The 17852-nt window shown below is 44.8% G+C and overlaps 1 protein-coding gene across 1 annotated transcript in view; it reads left to right on the top strand.

Moving 5' to 3' along the window:
- Positions 1–17852, top strand: part of ADCY10 (adenylate cyclase 10) — a 165609-nt gene that overhangs the window by 36346 nt on the left and 111411 nt on the right. The window contains exons 9-11 of the mRNA XM_063133185.1: positions 163–354; positions 5183–5304; positions 17167–17243. Coding sequence (XP_062989255.1) covers positions 163–354; positions 5183–5304; positions 17167–17243 — 391 coding nt within the window. The remainder of the gene's footprint in view (positions 1–162; positions 355–5182; positions 5305–17166; positions 17244–17852) is intronic.

Consider the following 17852-nt stretch of genomic DNA (forward strand, 5'->3'; position numbering starts at 1 on the left):
CAGGTTAGCTCATGGCATCCTTGAGGTGCTCAAGCTCCAGCACCACGACAAGGTAACGATCTCCTTTGCTGGAGTTAGCTCAGGGTAGGTTGGTGGAATATAAAAACTTCTTTCTCCCCAATTCATAGAAAAGTTAACACAGCCAAGTGTCCTATTTTCCAGATTGATGACAACCAGCCGCTGGAATACTTATCAGAGCTTCGTCCTGTTACCATCGTTTTTGTGAATTTGCAGTTTGATGACAGTGCCAACACTCACCACCTGTGTAAGGCTATCCAAGATGCCAACACTAACATCACAGGAATCATAGACCCCCTCAGTGGCAAGATTAACAAGGTCTTCATGTTTGACAAAGTGAGTTTCCTCTAGAGATATCTGCTGTTCCAGGCCAGTGCTAGTAGGGGACCTATCAGCAAAGCACAGAAAGGGTCTAGGTACATCACCGGTTATCAAGAGCATGGGCAGCTCACTGTGAGACTGGTTACAAGCAAAGCTGAAGAAAAGCCAAACTAATAAGTGCTTGGACTGTTGTTCCAGTAATAACATAAGAAGGGCCATGCTGGATCAGACCAAGGGTCCATCTCGTCCAGTACCCTGTTCAGTGGCCAACCAGCCATTGGCCAGGGATGAACAAGCAGGACATGGTGCAACAGCACCCTCCCACCCATGTTCCCCAGCAACTGGTGCACACAGGCTTACTGCCTCAAATACTGGAGGTAGCACACAACTATCAGGGCTAGTAGCCATTGATAGCCTTCACCTCCAGGAATTTATCCACCCCCCGTTTAAAGCCATCCAAATTGGTGGCAAACATGACATCTTGTGGTAGTGAGTTCCATAATTTAACTATGCGCTGTGTGAAGTACTTCCTTTTATTTGTCCTGGATCTCCCACCAATCAGTTTCATGGGATGACCCCGGGTTCTAGTATTTTGAGAGAGGGAGGAAAATGTCTCCCTATCCACCTTCTCCACACCATGCATCATTTTGTGCACCTTGATCGTGTCTCCCCTTAGCCTCCTTTTTTCCAAGCTAAACAGTCCCAGTTGATGTAATCTTCTCTTATAGGGAAGATGCTCCAGCCCCTTAATCATTTTAGTTGCCCTTTCTTGCACTTTTTCCAGCTCTATAATATCCTTTTTAGGTGTGGTGACCAGAACTGTACACAGTATTCTAAATGTGGTCACACCATAGTTTGGATATAGGCAGTATGATATTGGCAGTTTTATTTTCAATTCCTTTTCTTATAATGCCTAACATGGAGTTTGCCTTCTTTACAGTGGCCGCACACTAGGTGGACATTTTCATCTCGCTGTCCACCACAATCTCAAGATCTCTTTCTTGTTTGGTCACCGCCAGCTCAAAACCCATTAGGTTATACTTGAACTTGGGTTTTTTTGCCCCAACGTGCATCTCCTTACACTTGCTTACATTGAACCACATCTGCCATTTGGACGCCCACTCTCCCAGCTTGGAGAGATCCCTTTGGAGCTCTTCACAATCCCTTTGTGTTTTAACAACCTTAAATAATTTGGTGTCGTCGGCAAACTTGGCTACTTCACTGCTCACTCCTAATTCCAGATCATTTATGAATAAGTTGAAAAGAATTGGTCCCAATACTGATCCCTGTGGAACCCCACTATTTACTTCCCTCCATCGGGAGAATTGACCATTTATTCCTACTCTCTGCTTTCTGTTCTGTAACCAGTTACTGATCCATAAGAGGACTTCTCCTCTTATTCCATGACTGCTAAGTTTCTTCAGGAGTCTTTGGTGGGGGACTTTATCAAAAGCCTTTTGGAAGTCCAAGTAAACAATGTCCACCAGATCACCCCTGCCTACATGTTTGTTGACACTCTCAAAGAATTCTAGTAGATAGTGAGACAGGACTTGCATTTGCGGAAGCTGTGTTGATTCTTCTTCAGCAGGACCTGCCCTTCTATGTATGCTTACTAATTTTGTCTTTAATAATGCTTTCAACCAATTTACCTGGAACAGATGTCAAGCTAACTGGCCTGTAATTTCCTGGATCCCCCCTGGATCCCTTTTTGAAAATTGGTGTTACATTGGCCATCTTCCAGTCCTCTGGTACAGAGGCTGAGCTTAGGGACATGTTGCATATTTTTGTGAGAAGGTCCGCAATTTTATATTTTAGTTCTTTGAGACCTCTAGGATGGATGCCATCTGGGCCTGGTGATTTATTTGTTTTCAATTTGTCAATAAGGTTGAGAACTTCATCTTTAATCACCACTATTTGCCTCAGTTCCTCAGACTCCCTTCCTGAAAACATCAGTTTAGGCACAGGCATCTGTCCTGTATCCTCTGCAGTGAACACCGATGCAAAGAATTCATTCAGCTTCTCTGCAATTTACCTGTCTTCATTTAGTACTCCCTTAACCCCATTGTCATCCAGCGGTCCAACTGCTTCCCTAGCTGGTTTCCTGCTTCTAATATATTTAAAGAATTCTTTATTGTTGGACTTGATATTATTAGCGATGTGCTCTTCAAAATGCTTTTTTGCATCTCTTATTGTTTGCTTGCATCTCCTTTGTGCCAGCTTGTGCTCCCCTTTGTTTTCCTCACTTGGGCAAGACTTCCATTTTTTGAAGGAAGCCCTCTTTTCTGCAATAGCTTCTTTGACACTGCTTGCTAACCATGCTGGTGACCTTTTGCACTTGGTGCTACCTTTCCTAACCTGTGGAATACATTTTAGTTGAGCTTCTATTATTGTGCCTTTGAGTAAGCTCCATGCATTTTCCAAAGATTTAACCCTCTTGATTCCCCTTTTCAACTTTCTTTTCACCAGTTCCCTCATTTTAGAGAAGTTTCATCTTTTGAAGTCAAGTGTGAATGTGATGGATTTCCTGGGCAATTTCCCACTTAAGTATATATTGAATCTGATATCACTGTGGTCACTGTTGGTTCAACAATATTTACATCTCGTGTTAGGTCCTGGGCAGCACTACTTAGGATTAAGTCCAGGGTCGCCTCCCCTCTGGTCGGTTCTATGACCAACTGTTCCAGGGCACAGTCATTTAGGACATCAAGAAATTTAACCTCTTTATCATGACTGGAATATGAATTTGTCCAGTCAATGTGAGGATAATTGAAGTCACCCATTATTACAACACTTCCTCATTTGGAGGCCTCCCTGATTTCATTCTCCATCTCAAGGTCACTCTGAGCATTTGTAATAGTTTGGGTCAAATGCACGCTTAAGTAGCTTCTTTCTCACTCTCACTCTGTGTGTATGTGTATGAAGCTCTGCCTTCTTAAAGGAAAACTGCTTGAGCTGAAAGGCGCTGAACCCTATCATGAAGGCACATGCCCCCATGAGCTTCTGCTGCCTCTGAATATGGCATGGTAGCAGAAGAGTGCCCTGTAAGCTGCAGGGGGTTCTGGGAATGAGTCCTCAGAGTGAGAGAATAAGGGCAGAAGGTGGGGACATTGCTGTCCCTGGGGGCCCTCTTCCTCCTCTGTGGGAGTCTCCAGCAGGAGAGACTCCCTCCAAAAGTTAGCCTGATCCCTCCAACCTCTATGTCATTGCACACCTCTGCTAATGGGGGCAATGGTGTCAAAGTCTAGGCTATGACACGATTTCCCCTGTTCTGTTGCTTGATTCTCTAGCCTGCCTTGCCCTATATTTACATTTCTTCTGAATTCTGGTTTAACTAGGAGAACTTCTACAGTTAGTTTCAGAATTAGAGCATGCAGTTTGCCTCAGCTTTCAGTTCCTTCCATTTACTTGCCTCTCTACTCACCTCCAGCTCTTGCTGAGGTGCGTGTGTGCATTGATAAAGCACATTGAAACAGCAGTCTTGGTGTGATCCATATGTATGATTGTGTCCAGATTCTTTTTGTGTGGTGTTTTACTGATATGCATGTGTGTTATTTCACATTGGTAAAGCAGCATGCTGGATACAGCCATTGTGTACGATCAGACCTCATTTACTGAGGTTTGTGGTGTTTTATTAAGTGCACTTCCACACTGATAAAAAACCACACCATCTTAATGCAATGATGATCCAGTCAAGACTGATTTCTTGCCATGTTTCATCCACGCACACATGCAAATTGATAACGTAGAGAGGGAAAAACAAATACAACTGAACTGAAAGCTGCAGCAAATTCATGCACAAAATTTGCTGCATTCAGAATTCAGAAATAAAAACAGAATTGTGGAGAATTCCAGTACATTGGTTCCACTAACCAGCTAATGCTAAACTCCAAATTCTGAGTAGAAATCTGGATGAGGAAAGTTTCAGAATCACTTGTCCTGAGCATGGGTTTATTACATTTCAGGGATACTAATTATGTCTGTGAAAGACTAGAGATATGCCCCAGATCTCCACGATCCCCATCTGAATTCCTGCAGTTGCTAACAGTTTCTTTACTGATGGTGATGTTGCCCTCATCATTCCTGAAAAGGGCAATACTTTTTTGACCTCCCTATAAGTACATCTGTGCAACATAACTTAGAAGGCAACGTTAAAAATGAAAAAAAAGATATGGTTTTAGAATGACAGGATAATGTGGAAGATGCATAGCTGGTGTCTTCCACGAATGCCCGAAGGACACATCATTCAGAACTCCTTTCCCCTGGCATCAGCTCCCCACACTTCTCATTGTGCATTAGAGCACTGGAATCAAGAATCTTTGTGGGAATCAAGAAAATGTAATTAAATTTCATCCAAAAGTTTACATGCACAAAATCTGTGTGCAGTTCTCCAGCATTTCCCCCCAATGAAGTTGCAAACTGTTTTGGGAAGTTTTAAAAGCAGTTTGTAGTTTGGCATGGGTCACTGCTGAAGAAACCTCTAGGCTATTCACAAGGAAAGTGAAAGAAATTAATGGGGATATCAGTGGTCAGTCCGATTTAAGACATCCTCTTTATGATAAATCCTCTTCATACTCCATGGGATTCATCAGTATGGAATTGGCTTGTGAATGTAATATTGTTCCATTTTATTGCATGGTTTTCCTGGCTTTTAGTTTATTTTGTAATTTTATGAAAACTGCTTTGGAAGGTCTTGGTCTGGGAAATAGTATACAAAAAAAAAAACCCTACTGCAAGTAAGTAAGCAAGCAAGCAAACAAATAAATAAACACCTTTTGTACATGGTACTTACCTGCTCTTTGAAACAATGTTTTCTGCTGTTCTATTTCCCCCCCCTCCCCCAAAGGGTTGCACTTTACTTTGCATCTTTGGCCTCCCTGGGGATAAACAAGCTGACGAAAGCACGAACGCTCTTGACAGTGCCCATAAAATCCATGCTTTCTGTTCTACATCACTCATGAAAGTAAAGTAAGTAACGGAGCATGTTTTGTCAGGGAGAAATATATCTGGTGATGTTACAAGTGCCGGGGAAGGCAACGGCAAACCACCCCGCTATAAGGCCTGCCAAGAAAACATCAGCGAAAGCTGGCGTCCCTCCAAGAGTCAGCAATGACTCGTGCTTGCACGAGAGGTTCCTTTCCTTTTCCTTTCCTACAAGTGGTGCTCACCCCGCTGGCTTGCCACACCAGGGAGTGTCGTGATTGCCATGCACCAGCTGCTTCACACGGCTGCTTGCATCCAAGTAGTAGTTTTGCACGCACAACATCATGACGAATCATGGCAACTGGGACTTGGGTACAAGTGGCAGAGAACAGCCCTGGGGCAAATGGGGCGGCTCCCAAATGGGATTTGCCATGTCAGCAGGCTCCTTATCGTAGCAGGTGGCTCCCATCTCCCATTCTCTGTGCAGACTTGCAATGCTGGAAGAAGGGAAACCAACTGGAAAGTGTCCAGGAGCTCAATGGCCTGCTGGTTCACTTGGAATTTAATGGGAAAGAAAGTATCTGCTTTCCATAAAAGTATTTGAAGCCAGGAGAGACTGTTCCACTCATTGGATGTTCCACACTGTTCTCCCAGCTCCTCCCTCAGATAGGACCAACTGATTCAAAGCTGGATCACTTTTGAAAGAAACTTTCCCTTTCCTGGAATCTGCTGCAGGCCGGCTCAGGAGCCAGTTCACATGTCCTCAATGCTGGCTGTTCTCACTCCCGTTCGCACCACTCACCTCCCTAAACCAGGGAAACCATAGGAGGCCTGGAATTCCTGCCTATCCTGGCTTACGAGGTAGAAAATGGGAAGCTTCTGGGGAGGGAAACCAGAATTTGTCCTTCACTTCACTTCCCCATTTTCCTCAGGCAAACCAGCAAGTCCCTCTGCTCTAGCCATGCCTGTGTCTCATTCAAACACACTAACTGACATTGTTGATACACTTTCAGGCATAGGCTAGACTTTCTGGCACCTCAACATTTGACTTCCATGTCAAAACCTTGATACATTTTTATTAACCTACTACAGGTTTGCTAAAACATTGTCACTGCCAAAGTATCTTATAGTGCTGTATTGATTAGGGCTGTGCACGCCCTCCCCGAACTGCATCGGATCCCCATCTGGACCTTCCAGATCAGGCCCAAACTGGTTCGGGTTGATCCGGACCTCCCCAATCCACTCCAGAACCAGATCCGGAGCGAGATCCGGAGGTCCGGATTGATATTTGGATGCCATTTTGCTCCCCCTTCCCCACTTACCTGCCTCCACGGAGGCAGGTAAATGGGGAAGGGGGGATAAAATGGGGGCCAAATAAGCCCCCCTTCCCCCTTCTCTGGCTCTGCCGTTATCGCCACACGGACCACGGAGGTGGCAGGTGGGGGAGCCATGTAAGCTCCTCTCCCCACTTACCTGTCTCTGAAGCTTCAGACCATTCCGAACCGCTTCCGGTTGATCCAGACCTCTCCCGATCCACTCCAGAACCAGGCTTAGGAGGTCCAGATCGGCCTCCTCTACTTCAGATTTGGGGATCCATAATGGAGCAGAGCACACCCCTAGTATTGATCTAGGCCTGATCTACACCAAGCGGGATATGACACTTGGAAAATGGCTTGAAAACTATACATGGAATGTGTCCTGTGCCCCAACAGCTGCCGCTACTGTTATAAACAGTTTTAAAGCAGGAGTGTAGATCCTGCCCTAGAGGCCTGATACTGCCAGGTTCCAGTCAAATTAGATTCTTTTGATTACCAAGTTGAAATGAAGCCACTTGTGCAAAAAAGATGTCAGTTTATTGATAGAAAATGCATGCAGAATAAATATGCAAAGAAAGCTGCACCTTCCTTCAGCTGACAAAACAAGCACTTGGGCTGCTGATATGTACTCTTAGGGGCCCCAAGAGAGTATGAAAGACTATTCTTTGGGCCACACATTTCTCCAGGCTGATTGCCCTCTGGAGCAAGATCGACTTTGCATGCTTTAAACCAGCGGTCCCCAACCTTTTTGGCACCAGGGACCGGTTTCGTGGAAGATAATTTTTCCACGGACTGGGGGGGAGGGGGTTGAGGGGATGGTTTTGGGAAGCCATACCTGCCCCCCCCCTCCAGCGTCCTGGCTTCACTTGGGCTGGGTGGGCGCCCAGCTGAAGCGAAGCCAGGACGCTGGGGCGGGCAGGCGGCTTCAGAATGGCGCGCCCGGAAGTCACTCTCCCAGAGCAGCTTCCAGCTGGGTGCGCCGTTCCAAAGCTGCCCCATCCACCCCAGCATCCTGGCTTCGCTTCGGCTGGGTAGGCGAGATGGCGCCCCATGCCCAGGTATGCTGGGGTGGGGGTGGGGTGAAAGCAGCTTACCTGCGAGGCCAGGTTCCTGGCAGGCCATGGACCGGTACTGGTCTGTGGCCTGGGGGTTGGGGACCCCTGCTTTGAACAATGCTTATATACCTTTAAAAAAATGCCCTAGTGGATGCATAAAGCATCATAGTCAAGGCATTTTTTTCCCAAGAAAAGAGGCCCCAACTTTCTGGTCGGATACATAACACTGTGCTCTTATCTGAAAGGCCAGAGCGACTAGGCAAAAATTAAAAAGCTTCACATCTGCCATAGTAGCCTTGCCTAGTACCAACTTTCCCGTTTGAAATACTTTTAACCACAAAGCTACTAATTAGACCAAATTACACAAATCTACTACCAGCATTTAAGAACTCTGTGAAGTCCACATTTACGTTCACTAACCAGCCCACTACAAGTGCTTTCAGACAGGCTTTTCATGCAAGCACCCTGCCTTATTTAGAGAATTTCAGGGGGTACAGACAACAAGCGCCATCTGACAAGCGTTTTATTCCACGCTCGTTACTGGGCACTCATGGAGTTTGCTCAGGTCCCCTCACATGATGTCGTCTGCCTCCCACACACCTTCCACCCCTTCTGGCCTTCCTTGCACCACAAAAAAAACCCTCATTAAGTCCGATGTATTTTTAAACACGGAATTGCTGCTCTCTCCTGCTGTGTGCATGAGAAGCAGCGCCATTAGAACAGTGGACTCAATGGGCCTCGTGCTCCTTGTGTACTTCATCGTCTTGAAGGAGAAAGTAATTTGAGGAAGGAAAACACAGGTGAAGAAGCGAGGTAGGGAGCATGTTAACCCCCGGTGTGATGGAGTTTAATGTCATCTTCAACTTGTAAACCATGTTTTTCCACTGCATCTTTTTCTTTCCACAAAAAAAAAAAAATTAAGGAAGAAAAGACAGAACAGCTGTACAATTTCTTTTTACTGGTCGTTAGGGTGACCATATTTTGGAAACCAAAAAGGAGGACAACAAGGCCGCCCCAAGGGGGAATACCCACCAACTTGTCCAGCCCCCAAAGGGGCGTGCCCACCAACATGTCCTGCCTCCAAAGGGGCATGCTCACCAACATTTCCAGCCCCCAAAGGGGCATGCTCACCAACTTGCCCAGCCTCCAGGGGGCGTGCCCACCCAAACATGGCCTTGGTCACAGGTCTGATTTCACAGCACACAATTAAGACAAACCTGTTCTACATAACATCTTAATGTTGAAATCATTGAGACATTCAATGTATCTGAAATTAACTTCATTCACTCCTACTTTTGCAGCTTTTGCTGTACTTTGAAGCTTTTGCTATACTCTGTGTGATACCCTTCCCTCAAATATCTTTTCTGACTACAAGTCCTTCACTGGATGACCTTTCCTAACATTTAACACTCTTTCCCCATCACCTTTCTCATATCCATACTCACAGATTCAGCATACTGATATCACTGAACAAATGAAGCAGTTGACAATTATTATTATTATTATTTATTTATTTATATAGCACCATTAATGTACATGGTGCTGTACAGAGTAAAACAATAAATAGCAAGACCCTGCTGCATAGGCTTACATTCTAATAAAATCATAATAAAGCAATAAGGAGGGGAAGAGAATGCACCAAACAGGCAGTATAAAAGTCAAAACAAAATCAAGTTTTAAAAGCTTTAGGAAAAAGAAAAGTTTTTAGCTGAGCTTTAAAAGCTGCGATTGAATTTGTAGTTCTCAAATGGTCTGGAAGAGCGTTCTAGGCGTAAGGGGCAGTCGAAGAAAATGGACGAAGCCGAGCAAGGGAAGTGGAGACCCTTGGGCAGGTGAGAAACATGACATCAGAGGAGCGAAGAGCACAAGCGGGGCAATAGTGTGAGATGAGAGAGGAGAGATAGGAAGGAGCTAGACAGTGAAAAGCTTTGTAGGTCAACAGGAGAAGTTTATATTGGATTCTGAGGTGAATTGGAAGCCAATGAAAAGATTTCAGAAGTGGAGTAACATGGTCAGAGCGGCGAGCCAAGAAGATGATCTTAGCAGCAGAGTGGTGAACAGAAACCAACGGACTGATGTGAGAAGAAGGAAGGCCAGTGAGAAGAAGGTTGCAGTAGTCCAACCGAGAAATAACAAGAGTCTTGGCAGAAGAGACAGACAAAAATGATCGAATCCTGGCAATATTATACAGGAAAAAAAGACAGGATTTAGCTACTGCCTCAATATGAGGAATAAAGGAGAGCGAGGAATCAAATATAAAGCCAAGACTACGAGCTTCCTTGACTGGAGTAAGCGTAACATCATTGACTGTAAGAGAGAATGAGAGATGAGGAGAAGGTTTAGGAGGAAAAACAAGCAATTCAGTCTTTGCCATATTAAGTTTCAAATGACGATGAAGCAACCAAGCTGAGATATCTGAAAGACATGCCGAGATACGATCGTGAACATCAGGAGAAAGATCCGGAGATGAAAGATATAATTGTGTATCATCGGCATACAGATGATATTGGAGGCCATGAGATTGAATAAGATTACCCAAGGGCAACATGTATAAAGAAAACAACAACGGGCCAAGCACCGAGCCTTGTGGAACCCCTACTGAAAGGGGAAAAGAGGAAGACGAGCTGCCGTTAGCCAACACGCTGAAAGAGCGACCCGCTAGATAGGAGGCAAACCAGTTATAGACAGAGCCACAAAATCCGAGGTCATGAAGGGAATCTAAAAGAAGATCGTGATCAACCGTGTCAAAGGCTGCAGTTAGGTCAAGGAGAATAAGAACGGAAAAATATAGTACAAAAAACAAGCAGGCATTCAGAAAGAATATAAACTACTATTACCCTGCAAACATTAGCCATGGAACAAAATGGACTAAACGCTAGCATATCTTAGCTTGTTTCAACTTCAACCAGATATAACAGTCAAAAGCAACAAAGAAAAACAAACCTACCTCATTGACATAGCAATGACAAAAATGTTGCAGAAAAGAAAGAGGACAAGAGAGAAATGTATACACCACTGGCTATGGAAATTAAAGAACTAAGGCAACAGGAAAAAGTTACAATTATTCGTTAGTCACATCACTCACCAGCCATAGGCGTGCGCAGCACATTTCATTAGGTGGTTCGGCCAGGGACATTTTTTTTAAAGGTAAACATTGATTGAATATACAGTAATAAAGGACTTTTTTTCATTCATCGAACAAACGAAATAAACAAAAACTGAAGTAAACTGTATTTTTTTAATTAACAAGTAATCTGTACTTTAAAAATACATATTTTAAAATGGAGACTCTGAATACTATTTTTTTGCTGTAGTGATAACCAGGCATATATAAAGATACAGTCAATTTTCACCATCTTTAAATTTAATCAGGTAATGACCTAATCCAAACTTACTAAAACAGATTCAGGTTTCTTGATCAGGCTTGTTGTGGTTCAAAGATCAGGTGTATTTTAACTCATCTGGTGCAGATTTCAACACCAAGCAAGTCCACATTTGGCATATGGAGAGCACCTTGACAGTAGATATATACAGCTTGCATTTTTAAATACTTGAGAAATTCAAAATATAAACAATACATTGAATCCAACACTTGTCTTAGGGCAGGCAAGAATAGTCACAGGGTCTGTGATAGGGCAGGCCAGAACAGTTGGGGAATCTGCAAGAGTAGTCGAAATAGTTTGAGGAGTCTGCAGTAGTACAGGCTAGAATAGCTGAGGGCTCTGTGTCAGGGCACACCAGAACAGCAGAGGAGAGCATGACTTTTGCCAGATATTGCACGTCTAGGTTTAATGGAGAGATCACATCCTTTGAAAAAATGATAATTGATTAAAGAAAATTGGCCGAAAAGAATGACAGATGCCCTGCTATTCTGAAATCAAGAGAAAGTAAGTAAGGCTTAAGTGGTTCAAAAAGTACTAAAATTAGAATCATAGAATAGTAAGAGTTGGAAGGTTCCTCTAAGGTCATCAAGTCCAACCCCTTGTTCAATGCAGGAATCCACCTTATAGCATACCTGACAGATGGCTGTCCAGCTGCCTCTTGAAGGTCTCTAGTGTGGGAGGGCCCACAACCTCCCTAAGTAACTGGTTCCATTGTCGTACTGCTCTAACAGTCAGGAAGTATTTCCTGATGTCCAGCCGGAATATGGCTTCCTGGAACTTGAGCCCGTTATTCCGTGTCCTGCACTCTGGGAGGATCAAGAAGAGATCCTGGCCCTCCTCTGTGTGACAACCTTTCAAGTCCTTGAAGAGTGTTATCATCTCTCCCTTCAGCCTTCTCAAGTTCTTTCAGTCTCTTCTCATAGGGCTTTGTTTCCAGACCCCTGATCATCCTCATTGCTGTACAGTTAAATCAGCAGGACTCTTGAAGTAAAAAAATGATTTCTCTAACTAAAGCACGTTCTAAAATATGTTCATTTTTTAACATCTCTGCCAAACACCCTAGCTACAGGATAACATTACAAGCAAAGAATTGACATCTTCCAAGATCTATCACACTCAAGAAGTTACTAAGAACTCTTGCAGAATAAGTCACCATTTTAGAAACGCAAACTTAGCTTTCAGTCTGAGGAAGAAAAAAACAAAAACAGAACAACCCCAAAACGTATTTTGAAATTATTTAAAAGCAACTGCAGTGATTTCTTACAAGTTAAGTTCCTACAGAATTATTTATAGTCTATTGGTCTGGTGGTTTCATGTTCAATATTTGTCTCTAAACCATGTATGAAAAAGCTGTATTTTTAAAGAGTCACCACATACTGTACAAGTTTTACAAGGAAGAGATCCCATGTTATTCTTTTAACAATTTTGGCCTTGCTGGCTTGTGTCACATTATACTTTTTTTTGGGGGGGGGAACTAAACAAAAAACAAACCACCCTGGCCAAACCCTTAATAAAATTTGATTCCTAAGCAAAGCCAGAAATATTAGCTACCTAGGGAGGTTCTGGGCTCTCCCACACTAGAGGCCTTCAAGAAGCAGCTGGACTACCATCTGTCAGGGATGCTTTAGGGTGGATTCCTGCATTGAGCAGGGGGTTGGACTCAATGGCCTTGTAGGCCCCTTCCAACTCTGCTATTCTATGATTCTATGATTCTATTATATAGCCATTTGTTTCCTAATTAGCTTGGTGCTTTTGGAAAATCAGAAGCAGGGTATCACAAGCTTGAATAATGCTCTCTTCCATTTTCTGCATAGCATAATGCAATTATATACACTTTTAATAAAAACTTTGGCCCATTGTGCTGTTTGAGCTTCCCTACTCCTTTAAGTGCCTTTCACAGACATTCCCTGGCCTACACAATTAACACAACCACAGCAGCTGCTGCAGCAGTTACTCCCATTGTAGTGGTGGTGTTGGTGGTTATTAAAAACAGTATCATGCTGAAAAGTTACCAAAATACTTGTCAAATTAAAAACAAAAATAAAACACAGCTTTTTATCTCTCCCAAATTTGTCAGAACTGGGAACCTAATTACCACATATTAAGACTATCAGAGCATATTAAAGAAAGCCACCAGCAACCTTTTTAAAAAACATAACAGACACATTTTTCTACCAAAGCATGATCCTGTAACAGAAGAATAGGCAAAGATTTTATTCTCTGGAAAATATTTAAGCTGAGCTCACAGAAGACAAGACATTTTACATTAAAAAAAGAGAGAGAGAGAGAGATGGATGGTGGGAACCTCCTGACCTGTGCTTATCCCCAGGATAGCAATAGGCACTCCAAAGCTGACGTTTCCTACACAAAGCCTCCCTTGGAGTAGAGCTTCGTTTGTTCTAGGGGGCTTGTGCAGGAGAAGCAATCTGGGTTTTGCATTAGGTTGCTGAGGGGGAGGATGCCGGGCTGCTGGCCCAGCCACCCAGGCAGCGAAAACCAAGCAGCTGAGGATGAGGAATGGATGCGGCGGCCACATACCTTCCCTGGCAGTGCTGCTGGCCTCCCGCTGCTACTCCCTCTACCTCGTAAGGTGCTGCTGCTGCTGCTGCTGCTTCTCATCCTCCTCGCGCTGCCCACGGCTCTGGCCCTCTTTCTCCTGCTGCCGCGCCTCGTGCTTCCTCCCCGGAGAACAGCCTCGCTGTGCAGCTCAGCCAACAGCCGGGGTCTTTGGCGCGCTCTTGAATTGCGCGAGATCTCGGCTGCTGGCTGGGAAGTCTTGCAGGAACTCTTGCAAGACTTCCTGTGAAAGTTGGCTGGGCAGCCGGGAAACAAGGCTGCAGAGCAGCTGCGGGGCTGGGCGCCCCCAGTACAACCGGAGTGTGTCGCCCTAGAGGAGCTTGGGCCAGAGTGGCGGCGCCTCGCTTGTCCTCTCTCCCTCAAGTTGCTCACTGTGCAGTCAGGGCAAACATGGCGGCGGCAGCGGATTAGGGGGTTCAGTTGAACCCCTTGAACCTGTTGTCTGCACGCCAATGTCACCAGCATCACATCATTTATTTTTACAGAAAGCCTTCAAAAATTAGGCCTACCAAAATACATGCACACCAACATCCAGAAAGCAGTCATACTTGAAACATGTTCAATAGGGAAATTTCTGAATCAGTCAAAGACAGCATGACTTGGCAAAGCCCATCATGTTCATCTAGAAAAACCACCACAAGCAAGAAAAGACACATAGACAATGATGATGGCAACCCTGTTAATTTTTTAAGCATTTTTTTAAGAAGGATGAACAATTATCAGCCATTGTTACGAAATATACGTCATGCCAATTATATCAAACAAATTGGAAAGGAAGGTCTATGGGTAAAAATGCATTATTTAACAGGAATATCACCTCTGAATCATCCCCCCAACTCACAGAAAACTACAGCCCCCTCCCCTGTACACTGCAAACATGCACAGGCATCCCATTCAGACATCAATACACTCACACACTGCCAGAACACACACACACACAAGATCACCCACTCCAAAACACACGCTCGCGCACACACATTCATTCACTCAAACACCCCATTCACCCAGACACTCTCTCTCTCTCACACACCTCAGTCTTACCTCCTACTTGCTTATTCTCCTTCTCCTCCTGCCTCTTCCTCCTCCTCCTCCTTCCTGCTGCTGATGCTGCTTCTTCTTCTTCTTCTTGCTTCTTCTTCCTGCTTCTCCTCCTCCTCCTCCTCCTGGGCTGGCGATCCTGGGAGAAGGCTAGATCAGCAATGGGGGGATCGGGGAGGGAACACATCCTCCAGCCTCCCCCCACAGGCCGATGCAGGCCTTTTCCTGGGCTGGTGCGATCACGCCAGCACAGGAGAAGGCTAGATCGGCTCTGAGGGCGGGGGCTGGAAGATGCATTCCTGGAAGTCTGGGAACATGTCTTCCACCTCCTCCCAATTATACAATAATGCAAAAAACAGGTACTAGCCTTAACCAAAACTGAAACAATTGATAACAAAGAAGTTATCAGATCAGTGCTGGTGCTGGGAGCTAGAAGATGCTTTCCCAGAAGTCCAGGAACATGTCTTCCAGCTCCTCCCCCCAGGGCCGATTTTGGCCTTCTGCACTGGCACAATCGCGCCAGCACAGGAGAATGCCAAAATCGGCCCAGGGGGGTGGGGACTGGAGGACTGGAGGACGTGTTCCTGGACTCCTGAGAACGCATCCTCCAGCCCCCGCCCCCCATCTAGCCTTCTCCTGTGCTAGATCGGTACTGGGGGAGGGCTGGAAGATGCATTCCTGGAAGTTCGGGAATGCATCTTCCAGCCCTTTTCCCCGGTGAATTGGGGCCCAGTCCCAGTTGCCCCGGAGACCTCCATTTTTCTGAAGGTCTCCAGGGTTTCCCAGTGCATCTAGTCACCCTACTGGTTGTGCTAGGGGCCTTCCATGTGGAAGCACCTCTACATTCTCTTTGTAAGGAACATACATCTTTTTGCATGGGTAAATAGGGTTTCTCTCCTCTACTTCTCATCTCATTTTCCAATGTTCAGGCTATGAATATTGTTTCTTATGTAGCCAAAACATTTCAATGACCAAACTATCTTGCTCATTCTCTCCATAAGGAACATATAATGCACGTTATTGCATGGCTAAATAGGTTTTGCTTCCCTACCTATGATTCCCTCTATTATTTGTTCAGGCTGTCAGCGATGCAAAAATGCATTGCTCCAGCACAAAAGGGCAGTATAAGCAGGCTTATTTGGGGGAATCCTGAGGTTTAGGAAGAAAAAACAGCTCCCCCCCCCCCGCAACAGCTAAATGAGGACTGTACACACTCAGAGGCCATGGAATGGCTGTTTGGAGGAGGGGGGTAAAATGCAGTGGCTACACTCTTAAACAGGGAGTACTCTATACTGCAATGTGAATTGGCAGGATACAGACGGATGACAGACACTAGGAAGTCTAGCTGAGCTGTAGCCCCAGGGCCCCCCACCATCCTTTTCAGGGATCTTCTAGGCCCCTTCCTAAATCGTCAGCTTTTGTTTTAAAATGTAAGTCTCTAGCTCTTTTACTTACGGAGCTATGAGGAGTGGGGAGAGAGAATTAAGGAATCATAAATGCATTCAATTATGACTGAATGAATCAGATGGGTTAGCTAGAGTTTTAAGCTATCTTTCTATCTTTCAGTATTATTTTTGTAGCCCTTTTAGAATATAGTGAGAAGATGGGGACTTCAAAACAGCCTTTTAGCTCAGGATGTACAAATAGAATCATGATGCCAGCATTTTATCCTCTCTGTCTGAAAAGATTTGTGCAAAACCTGGATTGTGTATACTCTGCACTAAATATAATGTAATTCTACACTAAAATAACTCAAATTCAGAGTAAAACCAAATTTAAAAAAATACCCTAATTCTCTCATTGATACAGTTATGTAAATTAAGCAAATTTGCATATATTTCCTTATATTTTAATCTTGCTTTGGTAGACCAGGAGGGTGACTGAAGCTCTGCCTACTTGATCCTGGGAATTCTGCCAAGCCCCTCTGGCTTCCGAGATTTCATGAACCGCCCAGAGAGCTCCAGCTATTGGGTGGTATAGAAATGTAATAAATAAATAAATCAGGCAGAGATTTCATCAAATGTGTCCACACATTTTCAAACTTATCTTCATAGCTCTAACACCTAAAAACTTGCTAAGAAAGAAAAGAAACTGGGACCCACAAAATGTGGAGTTGAATGAGACAGCAGGCAGAGCAACACCCGGGGCTGATCCAGTTGGACTGTCCCCACTCCTACAGGCATCAATGGCCCTGTGGGAAAGAAGTTGGCACAAAGGGGTCAGAAGCACACAACGGGCAGGGCCTGTTCCAGCTGAACTCTCCCCCTTTCTCCACCAGAGATGACAGGGAAATCAGGGCCATTCCACGAGCCCTGCTGAAAGTCTACTTAATTTTTTCCTCTCCCCCATCCCCGCTTTTTCCTTGTGTGTTGTTCCTTTCTTAGATTGTACGCTTGTGACTTGTATAAAATGAATGCACACAACCTGTTTATAGTTGTGCTCTTTGGGCTGCTGGATAGCAAGTCTGTACTGAGTGAGAAGATTTGGAGCTCCCCTTTGGCCCACTGACTTTGTGTTCCTCCTCTCTTTGTGTTGTAGGATTGTCTCCATTGGGGTCACCAGTGGGCCGGTTTTTTGTGGAGTAGTTGGCCATCGTGTGAGACATGAATACACAGGTACAGGTATCATGGGTCTCTTGTACCTTCCCTATGTCCAAGCCCAGTTTTAGTAATCTTGGTGCAATAGATAAGAGATTAGCTCCCATACTCCTGCATGTCCTAGCGGGCAGTGTTTTTTTTAATCAGTATGAGAGCAAGTAAAGGCCAGAAAGAGAACATTAAGGTAAAGCAAGAGCAGGGAACTACAGTCAGGAAGGTAGAGGGACTGGAGAGACAAATGAATCTGAGTAGAAGAGGAGGCCACAGGGGTGTACAGGCAGGTTCAGCCAGGCTTTGTGGGGTACCCTCATGCTATCATGGGCTGGATGAGGAAAAACAAACTAAAGCTGAATCCAGACAAGATGGAGGTGCTCACTGTCAAAGGCCGCAACCTGGGTTTGGAGGTTGTCAACCGGTTCTGGATGAGGTTACACTGCCCCTGAAAAACTGTGTTCGCAGCTTGGGGGTGCTTCTGGATATGTCGCTCCAAATGACAGCCCAGTTAGATGTGACGGCCAGGAGTGCCTACTCTCAGCTTTGGCTGATACGCCAGCTGCACCCCTTCCTAGAGTCAGAAGACCTAAAGACGGTAGTGCACGCACTGGTAACTTTGAGGCTTGACTTCTG

This window comes from Elgaria multicarinata, chromosome 1 (assembly GCF_023053635.1).
Source record: "Elgaria multicarinata webbii isolate HBS135686 ecotype San Diego chromosome 1, rElgMul1.1.pri, whole genome shotgun sequence".
Classification (NCBI taxonomy): Eukaryota; Metazoa; Chordata; class Lepidosauria; order Squamata; family Anguidae; genus Elgaria; species Elgaria multicarinata.